The sequence below is a fragment of the Populus alba genome, chromosome 10 (assembly GCF_005239225.2).
Source record: "Populus alba chromosome 10, ASM523922v2, whole genome shotgun sequence".
NCBI lineage: Eukaryota > Viridiplantae > Streptophyta > Magnoliopsida > Malpighiales > Salicaceae > Populus > Populus alba.
In genome coordinates, this window is record NC_133293.1 from 13,663,622 (window position 1) to 13,688,308 (window position 24,687).

The window sequence follows — 24,687 nt, forward strand, 5'->3', positions numbered from 1 at the left end:
TTTATTTGCAATGAAAATAATTTTCATGACAATAATTATAAATAATACTCTTATATAAGTCAAAGAATTTGCTATTGGTAAGTTAATTATAGAAAATACGATAACAGAAGTCCCGCAACGAGGGGGCCTTTGACTAGCTAGAAACTAATTGCCAGGTTTCCTCGTGTATTTGTTCCGGTGCCTATTTATTGTAAGATAATATGTAGTTGCAAATCCGAACTCCAAAATAAAAAATTATCAATTAGTAAAATAGACATCATGACCACTACTACAAGATAAAAAAAAGATACGAAAAAAAATATATTTATATTGGAGTTTCAGAAGTCATTATTGTTTGTGTTTCATAGCTTTTATGTTAGAAATTTAGGGATAGCATGTGTTCTGACGATTTGATAAACGGTCTATATGCCAAAGAAAAAAGGGTGGGTGAATAAATAGATATTTCCACATAGCAAGCATATGACTTTTTATTTTTTTATTATTAATGCCTAATTGTTGTACATTAATGATATATAACTGCCAAATTCGAGCTTCATCAATTTATATTTTTCTAGGAGAGAGTCTCATTGAGCTAAATTTGTAGCTCCACGTGTGATCACAAACTACAAAACATGTCAGTTAAAAATTTATAATCGTGCAAAAAAATAATCTAGACAAGCTTGACAAAATTTGCTGCTAGGTAAATATTAAGGGTTTGTTTCGAAGTGTGGTGAATATTGTTTTTTTAAAATATAATTTACTTGAAAAATATAATAAAATAATATTTTTTATTTTTTTAAATTTATTCTATACACTAGTACATCAAGATGATCAATATATATATATATATATATAAACAATTAAAAATATGATTAAACTATAATGTGAAATAAAGCATAATAATAAAAATAATGGATAACAATGATGTATCAATATATATATATATATATATATATATATATATAAACAATTAAAAATATGATTAAACTATAATGTGAAATAGAGCATAATAATAAAAATAATGGATAACAATGATGTGGTGGCATTGTAATTCAAATCCATCCTACATAAAATCACAGAGGATAAAGAGGCTAGGGGGAACTTGGACATATTCCTTGCCTTTAAATTGACTTACATGTAGCCATCCCTGTCCTTATCTCTTTCTCAGATCATATATGAATACAAGCTCTCATAAATTTGAAGTTTTTAACTCTTGCTCACAAAATTGACTGCAATTCCGATGGAATAACGACACCTATATAAGAAGAAAAGGATCTCTTAAATTTATTCAAGCTAAGGAGAGAAGGAACGTGTGACAGGGTTTGTATTATCCTGAGGTGATAAGTATCACATATGTGTTATTTAATTTTATATAATTTCGTAGGAAGGTTGGCCTACAAAGACTTCTCAAATTTTATCTGTCAGTTACTAAGACTAATCTTGATTTAGTCTTTCCCAATATTCAACATTTTAAGCAATTAGATAACGTTTGATGTTTTATGGTAGCTTCTGCTTTACTGGTTAACAAAATATTTTTTTGTTTTTTCACCGTACTCCATATATAATTGTATTTTAAATTTTAATTTTATATAAACTAAAATAGTATATTTTTCATAAAAGCCTGTTTTTTTTTATTGTAAAAATTTATCTTATAGTAGTTTTATTCAAATATATATTTTTATTTTTTTATTTTTAAAAAACAGCAGCTAAAAATATATATATTTTTATTTTTTTAAACCATAATAATAAAAATTACTACTATACAAAACAAACAATATAAAATAAAGTTTTCCTGTCTTCCCATGTAAAGATGCCTTTTTTCTAACTTAGATCAGTTCAGCTGTTGCTATTAGAAAAAATAAAGTCTTAGAAATAACGTTTTGATGAGAAAAGGGAGAATTTTACAACAAGTTAGGAGTTTTAAACATAAAGTTCCCATGAAAAAATGCAGTATTTTACATAAAGTTTGAGTGTTTGGTTGTTGTTGCTGTTAAATTTATGTTTTGCTTAAAAGAAATTAATAAAAAATATATAACGTCTCAAAGAGATTTATAACGGATTCTTTTTTAAATTATTTTTTATTTTTTAAAATTTCTTTTAAATATTAATTTATTAAAATGATTTACAAATATAAATAAAATAAAATATTTTTTTAAAAAACCACGTTTTCAACGAAGTATCAATCACGTCCTTATACAAAAGTTAAATCGACACCAATTTTAAATGACTAGACTTCTGACAGGCTGACATGAATAACATAATTATATTGTTTTTTTGTACGTGCAAGGAAGCCATGTCAATATTTAAAAATGGAAGACAGGGAATACGGTTATATCATAATTAATGCTCGCGGAGAAAAAATGATAAGAAGGTTAAAAACGAATTTATATACTGATATGACTTCTTTTACGATCCAATAAGAGAAAAGAAAAGGAGGAAAGGTTCATCATTTTGTTTTTATAGCTTAATTATTATATTTCTCTAGTTCTAGTCCTTCTATTTTATATATTTTCGAATTTATATGCATGTAAAGTCTGCGTGCTTTATCGTGATTCTTTAGATTTGGGTTAATGGCCACGGGTCGCATTTTCATACCTAACTCCTAGGAAATCCTTGTGACCAAAATTCCAAATGAAGGCCCAATCATCAACCTACAAGAGGGAAGCAACCTTACTCCATGTTGCGTAAATTTAAACCTTAAACTTAATCTAGATGTTCAAAATTGTACTTATACAAAGTTATCCTTCTGGAGAGTACGATTTAATAGGTGTATTATATATATAATTAAATAAATTAAGCAGTCATTAAATAAAATCCTATCATTCAACAATCCCCAACTTCAAAAAATCTAGTTTTAATACTTTTTAATAAACAAAGCAAGCTTCGCAGCTGCATGTTTATATAAAATTTAGACTTTGTTATGTGTTACCTGTAAAAAATTACTTCTAAACCTGGATCATAATTCAAGAAATTATTTACAAAAAAAATGACTCAAAATTAACTTATAACTTTTCTTTATTTTGAGCTAAAAATTAAGAAATAAAAGAAACCTTAGTTTTTTGTACTTGGGCTTAGAAAGCAAGTATTCGGCTCGTCACAATTTAAGCTTCAAATGGAATAAAGTCCAAGAAAGTTTTTAGGATCCTAAGACCTGGTCCAATCTTATTAGCCCATCTTATTAAGAAAATAAAAGAAAGAGAGAAAGAAAAGAAGCAAGGGCAAATGCGTCATCAAGAAACCCCATCGCATCGGCGCGCGCAGGCAGTTTCGACTTTCGAGAAAACAAGCACTCCTCTCCCTCTCTCGCAGTCGAGGCAGAGACGATTTCAAAGCTCATTAACACCACCGCCAGCACGGCCACCACCACCACCCTCCTCTCTGTAACAAGTAAGTTGATCGATACTAATCACTAAGTCTTCTACTAGTACATTCTATCAATTCTTGAAATGGCGTCGTTCATTAGTAGTCGTTGCTTCTCCCTGACTTAGAAATGGATATCCTTGCCTTCAATTTTACTTTTCAATAAATTAAGTCGTTCGTGTTGTTTCTGATTGATGCTTAAACCATCACCATTTTACTTTTTTTTTTTCTTAATTACTCGGTAATATAATTTGTGCAATTTTTTTTTAATTGTTATAGGAGTGGGAACTGGCTTATATTCACTCTGAATGGCCTAGAAGGATTCATATAGCGAACCTGACTAGTTCGGGATTAAGACTTTAGAAAGCAGAATCAGTAGTATGATTTTCGTGTTCTATGAAAAATAGGAAACTAAATCTTATGATTCATTTTCATGCTTTGAAATTACATAACTGTAACGAGACAAGAAGAAGGCTCAAAATGTTGCTTGAGTTAAAGAATATACATGGATTTTATTCAAAGCAACTATAGCCTTTCTGGCGTCAAGCACCAGTTTTATTTGTAGTTGAACTGAGTTAGGTGTCATTTTGACTGTCACTGATTTTGGACCTTCAGTCTGTGGTACATATTCCCAGTGACTGGCCTAAAGAGAGTCACGCCTTGAAACACTTTAAAGAAAATTTGAGTATTCTTTGACTGCTCAATTGAGTTTGTTTCCGAACGGCGAACTATCTAATTTTTAAACTTACGCAGAGTTAAGAGTCGGGCAGCCCAGAGTCCATGGATGTTTTCGCGGAGGGAATCTCCAATGCTTTTGCATGTTCCGTACTGGGTGGTGGCAATGGGACAGTGACGATGTCATGAGGGTGATATTTCTGGGTGGACTGCGTTTGAACTACTACGGCTACATAGTCCTTGCTTGTTGCTAACTTGGTGGACTGTAGTGACACTACTACAGCTGTTTCATCTCGGAAATAACTTCTGCTGATGGTAAAAGATGCAGAAAGCCAGAACTTTTGCTGACACTAAGTTCATCCGCATAGCATTCCATTAAACAGCTCCCTCGCTTTCGTTTTGAATCTCCTCCAAACAACGCGTTCAATTCGAAAAGGCAATTCTCAAAATCATATTCTGCTTACAGTGGGTGTCAGTCAAAAACTGGGAATGTGTAACATATTTAGATGGATCTGACACCTTGTTACTTTTCAAATCCATTGACTACTAAAGCATGCAGTAAAAAATTCAACTAAACAAGGAATATAGAAATACAAAAGGAGATAAATAAATAATAGCAGGCATCTAATGTTTAATTATGGTGGGAATACAATAAGAAAAATGTGTAGCTATCCTCCAGATACTAAGATTCCGGGCCAGCCCTACGACTGCTTAGGGTCCTTTAAAACTTTTGAAATGGCTTGAATAGTAGAGGGTGTTGTCCGACAACAGCCTCCAATGAGGCTAGCTCCTAAGTCGTGCCATCTTGTTGCAAAGAACTCGAATTTATCATCATCAAAACAGGTTGATGGCTGTGGATGCACAGCATAATAGGAAAGTAATTGATAAATGAAACATAACAATCGTATACAAATACAGATGTAATAAATAAATTTTAAGAAAATGATAATTTGAAATAAAATAAATTAAAAAAAAAATAAATTAGCCACCAAAAGGACTTACCAGCCATCTTTTAGCTCTGCCATCCCATACCTCGCCGCTATTCGGATATACAACTATTAACTTTTCAGTCAACTGGAAAAAAAAAAAAAAACAATATAGTACAACACTATTCAGACAGCTTCGGAAAAACAAATGTTGCAGGCCAAATTACTAAAAATGCTGTATTCCATTTTGTTTAACATTTACTTAAATCATGAACAGAGAAATAAATTGCTGTATTGCATTTTTTTTTATCATTCAGTGATTTTTCCGTGGTCCAGTCATACCTCCTTAAATTTGCAGATGAGACTTTCAATAAAATGGGGAGGCGCACAATTAATTCCAACTGCTTTTACTCTATCACTCTTATTTATGGCCTCAAGGCACTGCTGGAAGCTCTCTCCAGATGGGGCATTCTCACCATCCACGCAACTGAAGCAAATCCAAGATGGAATATTGATGTTTTCTTCTTCAAGTAACTCAACACAGGCCTGAAATTGTCAATTCAGATGCTATATCAAGAGGCACGGTTGAGGTTAGAATTAGAAAATGTTCTCTTCTTTTTTTGGGCAAACAACCACTAAAATGCTTTCAATTCATGATAAAGACGTCTCACCAACCATACAAAGAGTAATGCAGCAGAGAAACTCTCTCTTTGGTATCATCTTAAGGATGTTTTCCAAATATTTACTCTAGGCACAATAGGCAAATAAAGAACAGAAGTCTCAAAATCTACATGTAAAAGCTATTGATTATCTGCAGCGGTTTCCTTTGGATATTTGAACTCTTACTTATGGTTATCTACTGCATAGTCAATTTGATTACACAGACAATTGCCCTGCCATAGTTCAGCAAAGTATGGTCTGACAATAGAAATTGAGGATAGTTGTGCATGCAAACCAAACACTCGTTATAAGTTGTAAGGTACATCCATAAAACTCAATTGGACTTCAAGAAGCACATAATAACGTTTATATTTTGCAGAGTTTCATGCTTCTATCAATAAAAAAAATAACAAACATGACAAATTAGCAATAAGTTTCCTAACAAAACAGAGCAAATATGAAAAGTTGCTCATGGGGCTAGTTGAGAATTATGATCTTGTGGAATGGCACAAAATGATCAACGTAGCCAACCCCAGCTAGTTTATCGAGGCTTGGTGGCTGCTGCTGCTGCTCATGAGGCTACTTCAGAATTTTAAGATGCAGGGAATCCTGGCTATTTAAATGTTAATAAAAGAACTTGCATTCGCAAGAAGAGACAAAGATTTGGCCCCAAAATTCAGAATATCTTCAAAAACATGAATTGTGGTCCGTAATTTTTATCAACTCAATAATTTTATACATGTGACACCTTAGAAAGCAGAAATGGAAGAAGAACGAACCTGGGCTTCAAGTTTATTGGGAATGGTCTCAAAGGCCAGCAAATCCGGACTTGCTTTAACCAGAACTTGCAACCTCCGCCGATGGAAATCCTTCAGCTTTTCCAGATTCACATCTGGTCCATAACACCCACTGGAATCAAATAGCACACTCACATTCAAAAGGGGCAAATATAAAAATGACGTTGAAAACCTGAACTTGTCAAAACTTATCCAGAAAAGCTTCAGAGAAATAAGTATTTTCCAAGGCACCTGTACTCAGAGCCATCAGCCAGATAAGCTCCATAGCTTCCAATGGAGGCTGCAACCAAAGCTCGGTTATAACTATGCCCAGGATTCCTTTCCACAGCATCCCAGAACTTATTACGGGCTTCAACTGCCAATGTAACACTTTTCTTCAATAACGATTCTCCTTCTTCAGCGGATAATCCCCTGGACAAAAATCCTGGAAGTGTGGCCTATAAATATAAAATGAATCCAAATAAGACAAAGAGGAGGTAATTAAAAATGAAAATTTTAAATTTAGTCCAAATATTTTTTCACCAGCAAAAAATTAAGAGTAGGACTAATTGGCTAAGTAGAATCAAGCATATAATAAATTGACCACGACAAGAAGTTAGTGCAAATTATGAATCCAACCAGCCTTTTCTTTCTTTCTTTCTTCTTGATCCATTGGATAAAGAAATCTATGTTTCTTTTGTTATGCCTTCATTTTTAGAAGACATAAATTTACAACATTAAAATTTGATCAAATTCATTGCAGGTGCAACAAACCTGGTAAGAAGAAGTAACCAAAATGTCTGCACCAGCCTCTAAATATTCCAAGTGAACCTACATCATATTAATACAGAGAAAAAAAAAATTAAGACTTTGAAAAGGATTTAAAAAACAGAGCCCGTTATTCATATACGATCAAACAGTATACAAAAAAAATAAGACGACAATGTGTGTGTTGGGAGATAACAAAAGAGAAAGAGAGACCCGCTTGATGAGGTCAGGATCTTTGATCAAACAGAGAGCACTCCAAAGAGGGTCGTTAATGGTTGCGCCGTGTCTCTCAAGCTGGGTGGCGAATCCACCGTCGATAACCGCGCAGCCTCCTGCCTTCTTTATCAGATCCTCCAACAATGTTATTGCCTTCTCGAAACCCATTTCTCCCTGGAGTTCTCTCTCTCCCTCTCTCTCTAGATATTGGGTTTACAAGGACTCAGACACCATGACAGAAGTATTTAATGGCGCCGGTGATAGAGGAAGGGGGGTCTTTGTTAGCGTTTTTTTTTTTTGTGAACGCGGACGAAATAGCATACAGGTTCACCTTTTACTTTTTTTATAAAGAAAAAAAAAAACAAAACCCTTGGGCTAGGTCTTCAAAAAAAAAAAAAAAATTCTTCTTTTATTCCAAATTTCAGCTTTAATATAGTTGGAGCTCAAGTTTTTCTAGATAAAAAAAAAAAAGTAGTGTGATGTAGATTCAATATTAAAATATGAGATAACCTACTTAGCTCTTATTTTTATTTTTTAACGAGTAAACTAATTTACCAAGCTCCAACTTTTTAGCAATGTCTTGGTAAAAGTTTCTAATAATTTCTTGGTACAAGTCTAACAGTGAGGCTACAGATTTCTTGGCGACTGGTCAACCAAAGCAAAAAATTCTTGGTGTGATCAAAGATTTGCATGACATCTGTCAATATTGTGTTATGAGGAAGCGGGAACATCTTCTTGGTCGCTTGTCATTAAAAAATGTTTGTTTGGAAACCGGTGGAAATCATACTTTTTAAAAAATTTAATTGTTTTTATTTAAAATTAATTTTTGTATTTTTTAAGATTATTTTAATATATTTTTGAGTAAAAAAATATTTTAAAAAATAATTACAACCATACTTATAAATACACTGTATACAATAATAATAATAATAAAAAAGAAAAAAGGGTAGGGCCACGAGATGAGAGGAGGATTTGGAGAGGCAGGCCGAAAGGCCAAGGCCACTGGTAAATCAATGTCCTCACAAAATTTCCAGTGGAGGTTGGTGAGGGACTAGATTGTGATTACGTTGCTTCCTTATGATGCAACTCTTGGTGAACCACTTTGAAAGGCAAGGCAGGTTTGGTGAGTTTAAAAAAAAAGAAGCAAAATAAACCTTTTTTTAGTAAATAATAAAAATACCAAGTCAAATAAAAAGAACTTGGTTGGAATGCATGACCATTAACATAAAATCCACAAGCAAGTCGTGCTCTTGCCCGTGGCTCCAAGTGAGGATTTTTTCTAGACATAAGGATATTTTTAAATTAGATTATACAAACGAGATTAAATTATTTATTATAAAATTTTAAAAATAATTCTTCACATCAATTTTGTGCATCCAGAGTAATTTAATAATTTTATTGGGTATTGATCTCAAAATTTAAACTCAAAAAAATTAAAAGATCCTGAATTGTAAAAATTAAAAAATAAGAATCGACGCGGAAGAGCCTAGCAAGTCAGTGCTAAATGTTTTTTTTTTTTTTTGTAATAATTATTGCATCATAATCAAACTAAGACACAAAGTTTCAATTAAATTATCAGAAGCAGAATAATCTTCGTTGTTTTTAACTATTTTCAGTTCTGGGCTGGGGGAACAAGAAAAACTTTATGTTGTTTTTTCAGAATATTAAATTACCAGAACCAAGAAAATATCATTGAAAGCAGAACATTTAAATATATCAATATGAAATAAGAAGCGCGATAACAATATAAATGACGGGAAAAGAATGAGGACCATGACCGTCCCCATAAGGCACTCTATAAGGAAATTAAATACTTCATTAATAAAGGCAAGGCTTGGAAGTCAAAGAAACCTTTGAATATGAACAAATAGTTGACAAGTCACCGCTCTGATAAGGAATGGAGAAGACAGGGTTGGTGATCACCTTGGATCGTTGACTTCGGTGTTGTCTCCTCCACCTACCAAAGCAAACAGGCCTGTAATTGCATTATCATTTACACGGTTTAACAGCTAAAAGTGCAGTGTGGAAATGATTTTTTATATATATACTTTACTTTAGATAGTTTAGATTTTGGAGCGAAACAATGGACGCTTACCTTCTTATTAGAGCAGCTCCAACCCAGTGCAAAATGGAGAGTCAAAATTTTTTTTTAAATATATTTTAGATTTTTTTGCTTGTTTTTCCTGCCACAACATAAATGTTGAATAAAATACTATTTTAAATAGCATTTCTCTTAAAATATTATTTTTACACTTTTTCCAAAAAAATCAAAATATCATTCATTGTACTAATATATTTTTTTCACTGGTTTTTTTTTCTTTGATTTTCTTAAATCTATATATTTTTATTTGCTTTCTAAAATATTATCCTGATCTCATAATTCATATCATGAGTTTGACAAGTTTATTCGGGTCGACTCGGGTTATTTTTTTTATAATTTAATTATTTAATATTATGTTAATTAAGAATTATTCGGGTTGTTTTTAAACCCATTAAATTAATCGGATTATATCAAATTATTAAAATAATTGTGTATTATATATATTAAAATATAGTTAACTCTTCTAAATAAGTTAGCACCGTTAGAGTTCATATAAATAAAAAAAATTAAACTTATACTGTTAAAAAAACCATATTAATTCGGCTATTCCAAACTGGAGATGCTTTTATGACATGTGTACACGCTTGCTGCTTTTATACTAGAAGAAAGTATTCATTCTATCATAAATTGTATTACTTTCTTTTACAAAAATAATGATGATATCATATTTTTGTATGACGAAATAATACAGTTATTAATATATAGACCTAGTAATTTCTGAGGGTATTTGATTTTTTTTTTTTTTTACAAAGAGTGTTATCTTATTAAATGTTTAAATTTTTAGAATCAATGTAAATCCCATATCTAACTCACAAATCAATTAGAGGCACTCCCCCATCTTATCATAATACATTAAATTTGATGGAAAACTTATCAATATATCCTAATATATTACACCACTTATCAGTTATATCCTTGAAAAAAATAATTGTAATATTTAATTTATTCTTATTCTTTAATATATCACTTTGCAAAATTAATTTCATTAAAATTGAAAATTATGTAGACGATATAAAAATGATTTTAATATAAAGCGACAAGAATACATTTTTAAGTCAATAAAACAAGCATATATAGTGCAAAGACTCGAATTTGAATAAACTCTATAATATATTGAAACTATCACGTGTTGTGTATATTAAGTCTTACAAAAAATATTTCGCAAATTAAAGAGTACATTAGGGAATAAAAACAAATTAAAGGCTATAAATGATTGATTTTTTTATATAGAAGAGTATGTTTAATAAATGATGTGTTATATAAGGAGAGAATGATAGTTTTTTTTTTTTTTTAAAATAATATTTTTTCTAGTTACATGCGATACCAAAAAAATTGTTAAAATTGATTTCATTCAAATACAGCCTTTTAAAAACAAAGTTTTTCACCAAAGAATCCGCCAACGTTCAAATTTTTCCAAGGCAGTCAAACTACAATTACAATCCTAAGCATGTCATTCTGACTAGGATGTTTTTGTTAATTAATTCGCAGATATTGGACCTAGCTAGGTTCATAACTCAATTTAATTTGGTTAGGAAAAGTCATTCATGCTAAATTTATCTTATTGGTTGGTCAGGAATAAAGAACTTGCGATAATCCTTGTCATTTGTCCAACGAGCTACTCCATAGATTTTGAACAACAGCTTCACTTTGACCGATTTCTTAGAGTTAATCCCTTGGGAGGAGTGTCTACATCTGAGAAATAAACCGACCGACATGGCCATTCCATTCAATGATACTGCTCTTAACTAGTTGCATTAATAACAGCCAGCAGTTCAGTAGCAGCTGGTGACATTGCCATGACCTTGTCCCTTCATGTTCGCAGCTACGAGGAGGGGCCGGGGACATGCACGGTGACGATGTTGTTTAGGAGATGAAGCTTCAAGGTCCTGTTTTTTTGTTTTAAACTGCATATACATGTCTGTAATTAAAGCTGCATTACCACCATCCAAGATCGTGTGCTGCAAAAAGCACATGCATAAGATAGGTTACCACCGGACTGCATATCATGTGCTGTGATTAAAGCTGCGTAACCACCAAACAATCCTTTCATTTCCGTCACCTAGCTTGCCCAACCGTCGCTAGAAGGGAAAAAAACGGTAACTTATACACTTATTGGTGTCCGATAGGTTATGAACTGGCCATGGACCCATTGTAAAGAGATCGAGACTGCGTCGGCTTCTATCTTTCTTAAACCACGCTATAAGATGCATTAATTTCGGCTTTTGAATGGGCGACACAGGAGTCCCTTTGAAGTTTGACCATTCTTCTTAAAGAATAAATATATAATTGCTGTTATAAAGAAAAAAGGCAAGAAAGAAATTGTCATTCCTCCCTCGAGTGAAAATTAACTTGCCATTAATTATTTAATCAGAAACTGTAATCTCTTTTAGTTTTTTTTTAGTCCATTAAAAATATTCTCAAATAATCTTCAATGGAAATTAAAATTAGGAGAGAATTAATGACTCCTCTTTTAATATTTGAACCGTCACTTTGAGTTTCTTAATTATCAATTCTAACAAGTGATCATATCAATTTAATAAGAAAAGTTGTGCTGTTTGACATAAAATTAACTCCATCCAACGGTCCTATTGATTGAATTATTAAACAACCGCATAATGCGCTGATACCGTAGATCTTTATTCTATAACAATGACAGTCCTATGAAATTGAGATAGCAAAAACATACCTCATTTTTCTAAGCTAAAAGAAGCTTCTTTTTTTTTTATCATTTTAAGTTAAATAAAAAAAATAGATTATCAGATAACAAAGAGTTATTATTATTATTTTTTTAAATTTCAGAGACTTAAAATGTATTAAATAATAATAAAAAAACAAAGAGGCTAGATCGAGTGGAAAATATGATTAAAAAAAATACAAGAAAAAATAATAAAACAAAGCACGCTAGACACACACTTGGGCCATCAAAAATTTATATTTTCTTTTTTATTTTAAAGCGTGAATTTATAAAATAAAGAAGACGCAAACGATATGTCATCTGCAGCCCTGAAATCCGATGACTGGAAGATCCCCGTTCTTAGTTTCTTTATAATAATAGTTGTGGTGCTTGTATCTCCATTCTTCCTGAAATCCATAGCATTGAATACTTACTGGTGGCAATTATTAAAGGCTTCACTTTACCCGGTATTATTTCTGGAAGTAGTAGAACTTATCGAACCGTGAAATTGAAGCAATAAAGTGAAAATTCTTTTTTAACTCTGCTCCCTACCTATGTGTAGCCAATCCTCTGGTTCACGAATGGGCAGCGAGTTTTATAGGTTTGGCGGACATCGGGTAAAATTGCCTGAAATGCAATGCCTTCTTCGCATCCAAATTTTGCAGCTGAATAAAGTATTCAATAAATGAGAGAATATCAACAGGAGCAAAATTCATGTAATGAGAACATAGGGCAACGAAAAAGTTCTAGTTCATAAACTATCGAAAAAGCCGAACTTTAAAAAAACCAAACCATTAATCCTAGCTGCCACCGAACTAAAGTAGTGCCTGACAAAGACGCCATAAAACAGGAAACAAAAAAACAGGAGGGGTTTGATGCAGGTCCTGTTGTTACTCTTGCAGGAGCTATGATATCATTCCTTACGGCAACCACTGAAAGATTACAAAACGATCTGAAGAGGGTCATGACATATTCAACTTGCATTCAATTAGGCTATATGATCTTTACTTGTGGCATATCTAGCTATCCTGTTATGTCTTGCACTTATTGAATCACGCATTTTTCAGAGCATTACTATTTTTTAGTGCAGGTTTGGTGATTCATGTCATGTCGATGAGCAAGATATACAGAAGATGGGGGCTTGCCTCCTCTTTCCTCTTTACCTGTGCCATTATGTCATTATGCTAATGAGCAGTTTATCTCTAATTGGATTTTATTCCAGAGACGTGATCTTAAAGCTTTACTTAAGTATATCATCGATCGGTGAAAACTTTGCTTTCTAATTGGAAAGTGTTTATGTCCTTTTCACTTCTAAGCATTTACTCAAATTTATTGTCATGGCATATTCAACAAAATACTGATGTATTTATGATTGCATGTGCCAATCTCTTATTTTATAATAAAGTAATAGATGGAACTATAATTAAATGAATTGCTGGTCAATTTATATATCAATTCGGAGGGACGTATATACATCACATATCCTGAATCAAGTAAAAACTCTGGTTTCTAGCAAGACATCGCTACATCCATTTTTATTAGCATAAAAATGAATAATAATTTACTTAATTTCAGGGTGTCTAATCATGAATTGCAATGCCTTCTAAGGTTGAAAATGAGCTGAGGTTCGTGGGATGATTTTAAAGTGTTTTTGAATGAAGAGTGTCCAAAGTGGTTTTGCAACGGTGAATTCTTCTTATTTTTCATTTATCGGGAAATGGAGGCCTGATGATGTAGATAAGTCACACGTTCACACACACGGTTTTATTTTTTATTTTTTATTTTTTTATTACTGTAATGGTATTTGGTATTATAATTCAGCTGTATTTTTTTTTAAAAAAAAATTAGTTTTAAATTAATATTTTTTATATTTTTGAATTATGCTAATATTAAAAGTATTTTTTTAAAAATTAAAAAATATATTATTTTAATATATTTTTAAATTAAAAACTTTTTGAAAAACTATAACATGCATATTTTTATAATTCAGCTGTTTCAATACGGTTTTACTTTTTATTTTTTATTATTGTAATGGTATTTGGTATTATAATTCAGCTGTTTTTAAAAAAAAATTATTTTTTTTAGTTTTAAATTAATATATTTTTTATATTTTGAATTATATTAATTTCAAAAATAATTTTTAAAAAATTAAAAAACTATTTGAAAAACAATAACATGCACTGTTGAGCTAGGCCCGAGGGAGCTGCTTGGGCGGGCTAGGCATAACCTGGCATGCTGCTTCTTCTTCATCTTCCCATTTTTTCCTTACTCCCCTTTTGTGTATAAAAATTGCAGAAATCTATTTCACTCTGTTTCCTTTCACACTCTCTCGCCCACGAATCATGATCATTTATTATTTTATTTATTTTTATTTAAGCACACATAAACATAAAAAAAATAATTAGAAAACGTTTTTGGTTTGGAACACATATACTTAATTATAAAAATGTTAAAAAAAGCACACATAAACGCCGCTATTTTTGGTAGCATATCTGTAATGGGCACGGGCTTTGTGATCAGAGATGGACCTGGGCAGGTGTAGTGGTGTGGCTGCTGGAAATCGAGGGGCCGCTATACTCCTGGAGTGGTAGAAACTCTAGCTCCTCAAGGAGTGCTCTATCAACTCAGCTCGCACCCTTGATCGAACCTTAGTCATGTGATCATTGAGATGGATGCGAAATCAGTAGTGGCCAAATAATACAGGAAATGTATTTAATTATGGAGAATTTTCTATTTTAAAAAAATATAAAGCTCATTTGCTACTTAAAAATCTAACCCGACAAATTAACCATTCATCTAAGGCTTCATTGAGGGCAGATTTCAACAAAAATATAGGTAAATTAACATGATGTGACTTAGTTAAAAATTCAAGTTGATCCCGTTAAAAAACTTATTCAAAAAAAGTTGATTTTTTTTTATTTTTCTAGTTTTTTTAAATGATTTTATTTTTATAGTTTTATAAAAAAAATATTTAACCCGAATCAATCCACTTGAATCAAAACCTAGAATTTGCTCTGGATCGAGTATGCTTGGAAAATAAAACTTGTTTTCTTGGAAATTAGAGTTTCTTATTTCTCCAATATTCTAAAAAAAGATGGAAAAATTTAGGCTTGAAAAATAATTGATCCCTATATGAAAAATACTATCATTATCAAACTTTAGTAATTGTATTTTGGTTCCAGTTCTTTCATTCCGCAATGTCTTCTAGAACACCTCTAAGAAAACTACTCTTATATATTCTTGTGTTTCTTGAAGGCTCACATATGGTTTCCTGTTGCCAAATCGATTTTGAGGCATTTTATTCAAGTTTATGTTCTTTGCGAATAGAATAGATTAGGCTGGCGCCTGGATTATTTGCGGAGATACCCGTTAGGAAGATTTGTTCTTTTAATCGAGTTTGAGTTTGATCTGTTTGAGGCCTCAATTTGGTGGTGATTGAGTTTGCTGTGAGTTTGATCTTTTGTTTATCAACTCGGGGGGTTGTTAATCCATGTTATTTTAATTCTAAGGTATTATTTTTTTTTGTGCGTGTCATCTTCTTGGTTGGTTGGTTATTACATGCAAGTGATGGCTTCTGTAGTTTTTCCAGCGGGCTAGATTTGGTCGAAGGAATGAAGGTTGATTTTAAAAGAACTGACTGTAGCTCCTTGAGTATTCGTGCGGAGTCTATGAATTACACGGAGGAAAAAGCAATAATTTTTTATTATTTTTTTATTCTGATGGTATTCTTAATTTCCCGTGGAAAGCGTTTTTTTAAATGTTTTTTATATAAAAATATATTGAAATAATATTTTTGTATTTTTTAAAATTTATTTTTGATATTGATATATTAAAATAATTTGGAAATATATAAAAAAAATATATTTAAAATTTTTTTTTACGGGAGATTACATCTCGCGAAGGCATTTAATCGATACCTAATGTATATCTTCATGAAAATCAAACTTGTCACTGCTTATTATATCACTTCAATGTGGCCTTGTCTAAGTAGATTGTTGCTAATGATCGCTACTGCCTGCATTCTCCTACAACCAAACCCATTTTTTCTTTCTAAAAATACGACACCTTTTAATATTGTCACACCCCAAAAAAATCCGCGCGCGGCATCGGCTGGCGATTTATCATCTCATTGTTGTTTGCTTGAATTTGGTTCGTTGGAGTCGCCACCTAGTAATTGATTTCGGGCTACTAGGAAACCGGATGTACTGGTCTCGTTAGAGATTCGCGGGTAAGGGACTGGTTGTGGTTAGGGAAGGTATTAGCACCCCTAACGCACCCTACCTGAGGTAAGCTGCTTCGTGAATTTGATGTGTTAAAGAAGTTTTAATAATTGTCTTTTCAACGGAAATTAGAAATATCACTTACGTATAAGTTAATAAATTCTTAACCGTGATCCGATCAAAATATTAAATTCTTCTTTAATATATTTGCAATTTTATCCTGAAAAAATAAAATAAATAAAATAACAAATTCATAAAACAAATACAAACACACACATACACTTTCACTATTTTTATTTCTTTTCTTTTCTTTTCTTTTTGTTTTTTTCTTTTCTTTTACATCCATAATACAAATACAAATACAAATACAATACTAAAATAAAAAAAAAATTACATCAAAACCATTTAAAATTACAAAATAGCCCCTAAAACATCCTAAATTTTTTCTGGAATCCGCAGGAACAGTGCTCGGGAACAGTGCGGGAAGGTTGCTGGGGCAGAAATCAGTGGCGGCGCGTCTTCCCACGCGCCACCGCCACTGGTGGCGCGTGAGTTCACGCGCCACCGACAAGGCTGGAAACCAGTGGATCGGGAGCGCCTTCTTCTTCTTTGTCTTCGTCCACCGGCGGTGAGGGTCACCGTCGCCTGCAACAAGAACAAAAACGCACAACAAGCAGTCGGTTTTAATTGATTTTTTAGATCTGTTTTCCTCTGCTTTCCATCGTTATCTGCTTCACGTTCTTCTTGCTCCGCTCCGGTCTGTTCTTGGGGCTTCGCCGTCTTCGCATCTGCTTCAGGTAGTTGGGCGGCGGCTGATGGAGAAGTTGGGAGGCGTCGGCTTGCTTCTGTCGAGGCCGTCGAAGACGGCGCTGCTGCGCCTCTTGCTGGTTCTGTTCTTCCCTTCTGCAGGCGGCGGCTCTGTGTTCACAGAGGAAAATGACTGGTGGGTGGCCAGCTGAAGGCCGATTAGCCGGTCGGTCGGCTGACCGGGTCAGTGGCTCTGGTTTTGAGACGGGGGAAGAAACCTTTGGTGAACGGCGGCTTGGGAGACAAATCAAAACCGGGGGAAGGGAAAAAAAAGGTCTTGGCTGGCGGCTGTGATTTTTTTGGTAGGTACGGTTGTGGGAGAAAGAGATGAAGATGGTGAACCGTGTGGGTCAAACGTGGGACTCCAATGGTGGGGGTCCTTGGCTCTCTGGTTCTGGGAGAGCAAAATCCAAGGACCCCGGGGAATAAAAATTCAAAATCAGTGGGGAGGCGCCGCCGGCCAGTTGTTTTTGAGTAGAGAGAAAAAGTTGGGTTTTAGGGTTTTGTGTTTTTTCTGAATGTCCCCAAATTAACCTCCCCCCTAAATGTGTTGAGGAAACCAGTATTTATAGGCAAAATGTTGCTAGGTTTTTCAACTTGATCCCTCAACTTCTTTCTTTTTTGTAAATTTTGATTTTTCTTATTTTTTTGTATTTTTTGAAAACGAGTAATATCAACGTCGACTCACATGCGGAAAATCAATGATTTTAAAAATGACGCGTGAAACGTCGAACGCGTTTGAAAATCTTTTAACAATTTAAATTCTTTTTTTAGACGACGTTGAAAATGCTAAAATGACGAAAATATATATAAAAAACATATTTTTTTGGATTTTCTTTGTTTTTCTCAATTTTTTGGATTTTTTGAAAATATATCAAAACATGGGTCAAAAATTGGGTAGCAACAGATGCCCCCTCTTTACAATGCTTACGAAGCAAAACTCCTCAAAATTTTGCATAGTAAGCTTTGTAAAGAAAACAAAAGGAAAATGATTTCATTATCTTGGGCGACCTGCCCACACACTCACACTGATCTATTTTCACGGGCGACCTACCCACACGTACTCACTCAAGTCTATTTTCACGGGCGACCTGCCCACACATACTCACTCAAGTCTATTTTCACGGGCGACCTGCCCACACTCTCCCAATAGTCTATTTTCACGGGCGACCTGCCCACACATTGGGTTTACCTGAGATCCCATCTGGCGACCTCATCCAACTGGAACGAAATATGCGTAACTCGGTTAACCTGAAATCCCATCTGGCGATTCCCTTTAACCAAAGCTACATGAGATCCCATCTGGCGACCTCATTCTGGTCTCATTGTACGGGTGACGAACCCTGGTGCTGGTCTCATTGTACGGGTGACGAACCCTAGAAAAAAGCTGGTCTCATTGTACGGGTGACGAACCCTATGTTGGTCTCATTGTACGGGTGACGAACCCTAGAAAAATGCTGGTCTCATTGTACGGGTGACTAACCCTGGAAAAATGCTGGTCTCATTGTATGGGTGACCGACCCAAAAATGGAAAAAATGTGAAGAAGTGTGGTCTCATTGTAATGGGTGACCTACCCACGTGGAAAGAATATGAAAAGGTGGTCTCGTTGTGATGGGCGACCTACCCAAATAGAAAGAATGTGATGTGCGGTCTCATTATAAAGGGGTGACCTACCCAAATAAAAAAAATATGATGAAGTGTGGTCTCATTGTAATGGGTGACCTACCCAGATGGAAAAAATATGATGAAGTGCGGTCTCATTGTCATGGGTGACCTACCCGAAAATGGAAAAAATATGAAGTGGGGTCTCATTGTAATGGGTGACCTACTCAGATGGAAAAAAATATGATGAACGGTCTCGTTGTGATGGGCGACCTACCCAAATAGAAAGAATATGAAGTGCGATCTCATTGTAATGGGTGACCAACCCAGATGGAAAAAATATGATGAACGGTCTCGTTGTGATGGGTGACCAACCCAGGTGGAAAGAATGTGAAAAAAATGGTCTCATTATGATGGGTGACCTACCCAGATGGAAAAAATATGAAGTGTGGTCTCATTGTAATGGGTGACCTACCCAAGAAAAATGTTCGCGAGGGCCCAAAGGCGCACTCGAAATGAGGTAGGGTTAGAAAACGCGCTACCTGGGAAGTGAGGGCTCAACGGCGCACTCGAAATGAGGTAGGGTTATAAAAACGCACTACCTGAGATGATGGCGAAACATCGACCATGCATTATGATCAATATGCATGTATACTTACCTGAGAAAAATAGGTCCCCCTTTCTTCATGGTGTGTTTCTTTTCTCAAAAGTTTGAGTGTTGGCAGTGAACTTCGATGGCTTCTTCGTTCTTGCTTACTCGAGTCATCTCTTGTGATTTTGATCTCTAGGAAATACTTGATATCATCGTACTTCTTTGTCCTCCGCTTCTTTATCTTAAAGGTTGCCAATTTTGCTCGACATTTTCTTAGAATGGGAATCATGAAGCCAGCCCTATCATATGTTTCTTTATTGCCCCCTAGCTTGATCATGCCCCCAAGTGTGGTACTGCTTGATTCATCATGAAGGATTTTCTCTCCTGGCTTCTTCTGAGAATTATCCTCTGATTGATTGTGTGCATCATGTCAATACCCATCAAGATTGTTAATCAGTCATGAACTTGCCTCTAGTTGAAACAGTACTCTTCAAGTACATGTCATCATCAGCCTTCTTGGAACTCATTCAGTCATCCAGACATGCATCTCATAGCTTGCAGTACAAAGGCTTATGGTTGTATGCTCAGTGTTCTTCTCATAGATTCCTTTCAACTCTTCTAATCAGATTGTGAAAAGAAATGTCTTAGCCTCATCAATGATGCTGCTTTTTATCCCCCATACTCATGCGGTGAAGCGCTCATCTAGCTTCAGAACAAGTTGTCCCACAATCAGTCTTCGAGGTGGGTGCCTTTCCGACATTCATTCAGTGCAGTTGTGTGATAACATTCGTCTCTAACCATGTTTCAAAGAATGACAATATGAGATTGTCCTTTAAGTGCAGCATTGTTCCACAGTCAGTCTTGGTGGTGCGCATCTTTTCACCATTCAATTACATTCATCTGTGATTGCTAGTCATGTTTCAAAAGATGATGATATGAAAGTGTCCTTCAAGTACATCCTTGTTTCTCCATTGCCGACATGGTTCACTGGAGCATGGGCCATGACATTGCCCCCAGTATGATCTGAATGTGCTCGTTCATTGATTATCTGTCTTTGAACATCATTGTCTTCAGTTCACTGATTCATCATTTAATCATTGCCTCGTAGCTGACCTAAGCACTGCTTGTTTTTCCTTTTCAAGGTCTACTGTATTGCCCCTAGCTGCTCAACTTTTCAAGGAGTGTCGAGGACTTCAATGTCATTTCTATCAACGATTTTGCATACTCAGTCAATGTTCTTCTGTGTTTGATAATCTTCCTTGTTCTGGAATCAACTCTCATATTTCAAAGATCATGTCTATTCAAAATCTAGTTTGTTGAAATGAAATCAGAGATGTCTTTTTTTGAAAATCTTTTGAAAATCAAGCTTTTTTGATCAAAAACCCAACACACGTTATTCGAAATACACAGTCCTTTGATTGTCTTGTAGTTCGAAAACAGAAATCGACCCGTTGTAGGATTAAAATGGCTTTTTCCCTGGTTCTTTGTATCAATTTGAATCCTGGATATTGGGTATATCATTTGATGGTCTGTGATGAGGTGACATTTTTATGAATTTCAAAAACAAGATGCTCAGGCTTTATCAAGAAAAGTTGTTTCTTTTCTTAGCATTTATTTTATTAGCATGCATAATAACCAGTAACTTAATTCATGAAGTCACGACCCTTATGGAAAAGCTCTTCAAGTTTCGAGAGCGCCATTTATCGGTTCAAGTCGCTTGCTTGATTAAAAAGGACTTTTAAAAGCACGTAATGTAGGCTATGGTTCATGGCTAATAGAAGAAAGGAATTTCATAGGCTCAAAAGGTGTTTGAGGGTTTCAAAGACCTAGGATCAACATCAAATATTCATCAACTCTTTTTTTCTGGTATTGACTTTTGTTGTGCCTTTCCTTGATTGGAATTTCTTTTGCTCTTCATAGACTTGATATGCGTTCTCCTTCCTTTATCTTTGACTTGTCTTTAAGTGAAGGCAACTTCAACTTCTTCTTCTTCTTTTTTTTTCATCATAGCCTTCCTTAAAAATTTCTCATATGCCCCTAGTCTATGTGTTTTCTTTTAGCTCTCTCTCTCAATCATTGGACCTTTGTTCTAAGCCTTCCCCTTTATCCATTAATTATATCAATGTCTCCAACAAATCTCTCATCTGCCCCCAATGTGGGGTGTGATCCTAGTCAGGGTTTTCATGAAAAGATATTTTATCCAGCTCAAAATGGGACTACAAGGGATATAATCTTTAGAAAGTGAAGGGAATATCAAAGATGACCTTTTCTCATTTCAAGCAAGGTCGGTTAGAACCGATAAATTTTGACCTCATCCAGTGTAATGATTTGGACTTGCAAGAATCATGATTCACGAGTCCATAACTATTGAATCCACTACATGTCATTATGCATACTGCTAAAACTTAGCTATATGATGTGTGGTTCAGTTTCAGGAGGTATGAGTTCAAAATTGTTTAGTCGCCTCATGTTATTTTCAAGTATCGAGTCATTTCTGTAATCAAAACACTTTTAATCTTTCGACTTGATTAACCTTTATTGCATGTTGGAGTTTGATCAAAACATTTTGTCAAAATAAAATGTTAAACATCTGTTGATTTCAAAACAACAAAAAGACAAAAGCAAGGCATGTTTCGTTGAAGGATGAGATGTGATATCAAAACAAAAATGCAAAATCCATAACAAAAATGCTTGACAATTTAACTCCTTCTTGGATCAGCTTCTCTGGCAATATCTATGTTTTGCCGAGCAATTCCAATCACTTGTCATTCTGAAAATGATTGATGACATCATCTTTCGCAAATTGAGCTCGACTCTTGAAACTCTTACATCTGTTTACTAAAATGGTCGAGGACCCCACCATGACATCACATCTCTTATCTGGATTATACCACCTAGAAATTGGTGGTTGCATGGGATTTGTCGGAGTCAAGCAAAAATTCTAGAATCTGGCAGGTGTTGGCCGACAAACATAAGTGGCAGAGGAATGTCAATCTTGGCAAAGACATTTGAGCAATTGATGCTTGAGCAAGACTTGACTAGGCAAAGTAACTGAGGTTTCTCAATCGAGAGTCATCTTCTGATGCACCTCTCATCATTGTTCTGGAATCCATAACAAAACCTTCAATCCTTCACTTCTTCATAGCTCGCTCAATTCTTTCGATGATCTTCACAACATCATGTCAATCTTCCAATGTTGTTGTGGTTGGTTGAGGATTGTTAGAAAACTTTCTAACAGCTTGGTAATCTTGGCAGCGCCCAGAAACTTGTAGTATTGCCACTACCGACGTGTGGAATCACACATTGTCTCTATTGGAAGAGCACCTGATGAATCTAAAACTCCTTTGTCCCCTCTTCGATTTCTCACTGACAGTGCAGCAAACAAACACCTATAGAGGAAGTCCTGCTCTGTTAAAGTTTCAGTCTTCTTCATGTTTTTCAGTCTAGGCATGTCTCTTCTCTCTACTCTTGCATTTTAATACTGACACTGTTGGAGGAAAATCATAGCTGATCTGAAACTATTGTATTCCTTCTTGGATTTCCCATTTGCGGATCTACAAACAGATTCCTGTCGAAAGAGCTCTGCTACGTTGAAGTTTGAAGTTTGCTCGTATTTTTCAGACCAGGTCTGGATCTTCAATGTACTAAGATGTCTCCATGCTGAAACTGATGAGAGAAATATTTGTGGCATATGCAACTTATAAATCCCCTCTTGCCTTCCCAATTTGCAGAACCATAAATTGATTTTTGTAGAGAGAGTTCTGCCACATTGAAGTTCAGTGTTTAATCATTGTTTTTCAGACCATCTTGCTGCTGAAATGGAATTGAGCTCATAATTAGGGCAGCTTCCAAGAAGACTAATGCGCCATGTACAGGAGACCGGTAGTTGTTTGGTTCCATTAGATGATGTGGAGGCGATGAACATTTAACAATGCAACTGGATAAGAACCAGAGTTGTCATTAGTTGATGACTAAAGGCGTTGTTGCTTTTGTTCATGACGAAAAACAGGAGATACAGCTTCAATTAGATATGAACAAGCAGTGTTCCCACAGAAGACTGTGCAGATATTCTCTTTCCATTTGATGCTCAACACTTGTTCGAGCAGATCTGAGTCTAGATACTTCACATTTAATGCTCTCAACCTTAATCTGATAATGAGCCTCTATCTGACATCTTTCTTCACCTCCATCATTTTTCTCCAATCACGTGCAGCACAGCTTGTATAGGGGACCTACCTTTCATTCTGGTGCATGCATGACAAATGTATGAACATGTAATCTATATGGTGAACTCACCCTTCGAGAGGTGACAATATGGTCGTAACTCTTGTATGATGGACAAGAATCGTGATTTTTGCCCAAACTCTACAATGAAAATTTTCGGAGCAACGGCCAATGTGTCACCCATAAGTCTTGAGTTCAAGATGCTTCAAGAAGGGTTCGCCCTTATACAAATAACAATAGCACATACAACTTAAGGACAGGTTCTATTCATTATGTGAACAGGGGTAGGTTTTCTATCTGGTCTCAAAAGGATCTCATATCTGCCCAGTGACGTTCTTCGTAAAGACAGTATGGGGGCGTTGCAAGGAATGGTTAAGGCACGTATACCCACCATTACCAAGCAGGCACTCAGATATGAGTCGGGTGTTTCACGCATCTGAACCCTGACCAATAGTCTTAGGGCAGATCGCTAGTTCCCCACCTAACCTAGAAACTTGTGTGTGCTTTCAAAAATAAATACAGGTGATGCATGAGACAATTCTATAAAATGCATGGAAATAAATATTAACAAAAAAGATAAAAATGCAAAAACTTAAACACATCAAATATTCAAAGCTTAGTCCAACAATGTTAAAAACAGTACCTTCCCCAGTGGAGTCGCCATTCTGTCGCACCCCAAAAAAATCCGCGCGCGGCATCGGCTGGCGATTTATCATCTCATTGTTGTTTGCTTGAATTTGGTTCGTTGGAGTCGCCACCTAGTAATTGATTTCGGGCTACTAGGAAACCGGATGTACTGGTCTCGTTAGAGATTCGCGGGTAAGGGACTGGTTGTGGTTAGGGAAGGTATTAGCACCCCTAACGCACCCTACCTGAGGTAAGCTGCTTCGTGAATTTGATGTGTTAAAGAAGTTTTAATAATTGTCTTTTCAACGGAAATTAGAAATATCACTTACGTATAAGTTAATAAATTCTTAACCGTGATCCGATCAAAATATTAAATTCTTCTTTAATATATTTGCAATTTTATCCTGAAAAAATAAAATAAATAAAATAACAAATTCATAAAACAAATACAAACACACACATACACTTTCACTATTTTT

At 34.7% G+C, this 24,687-nt stretch overlaps 1 protein-coding gene across 1 annotated transcript; it reads right to left on the bottom strand.

The window, feature by feature from the left end:
- Positions 1–4,534: 4,534 nt before the first annotated feature.
- Positions 4,535–7,679, bottom strand: LOC118048057 (homocysteine S-methyltransferase 1). Its single transcript, XM_035057584.2, has 7 exons — positions 7,358–7,679; positions 7,151–7,207; positions 6,629–6,834; positions 6,380–6,509; positions 5,283–5,486; positions 5,017–5,088; positions 4,535–4,865 (listed from the first exon to the last, which is right to left on the bottom strand). Exons 1-7 carry the CDS (start codon positions 7,526–7,528, stop codon positions 4,716–4,718), a joined length of 990 nt encoding a protein of 329 aa, XP_034913475.1. The 5' UTR covers positions 7,529–7,679; the 3' UTR covers positions 4,535–4,715.
- Positions 7,680–24,687: the final 17,008 nt, after the last annotated feature.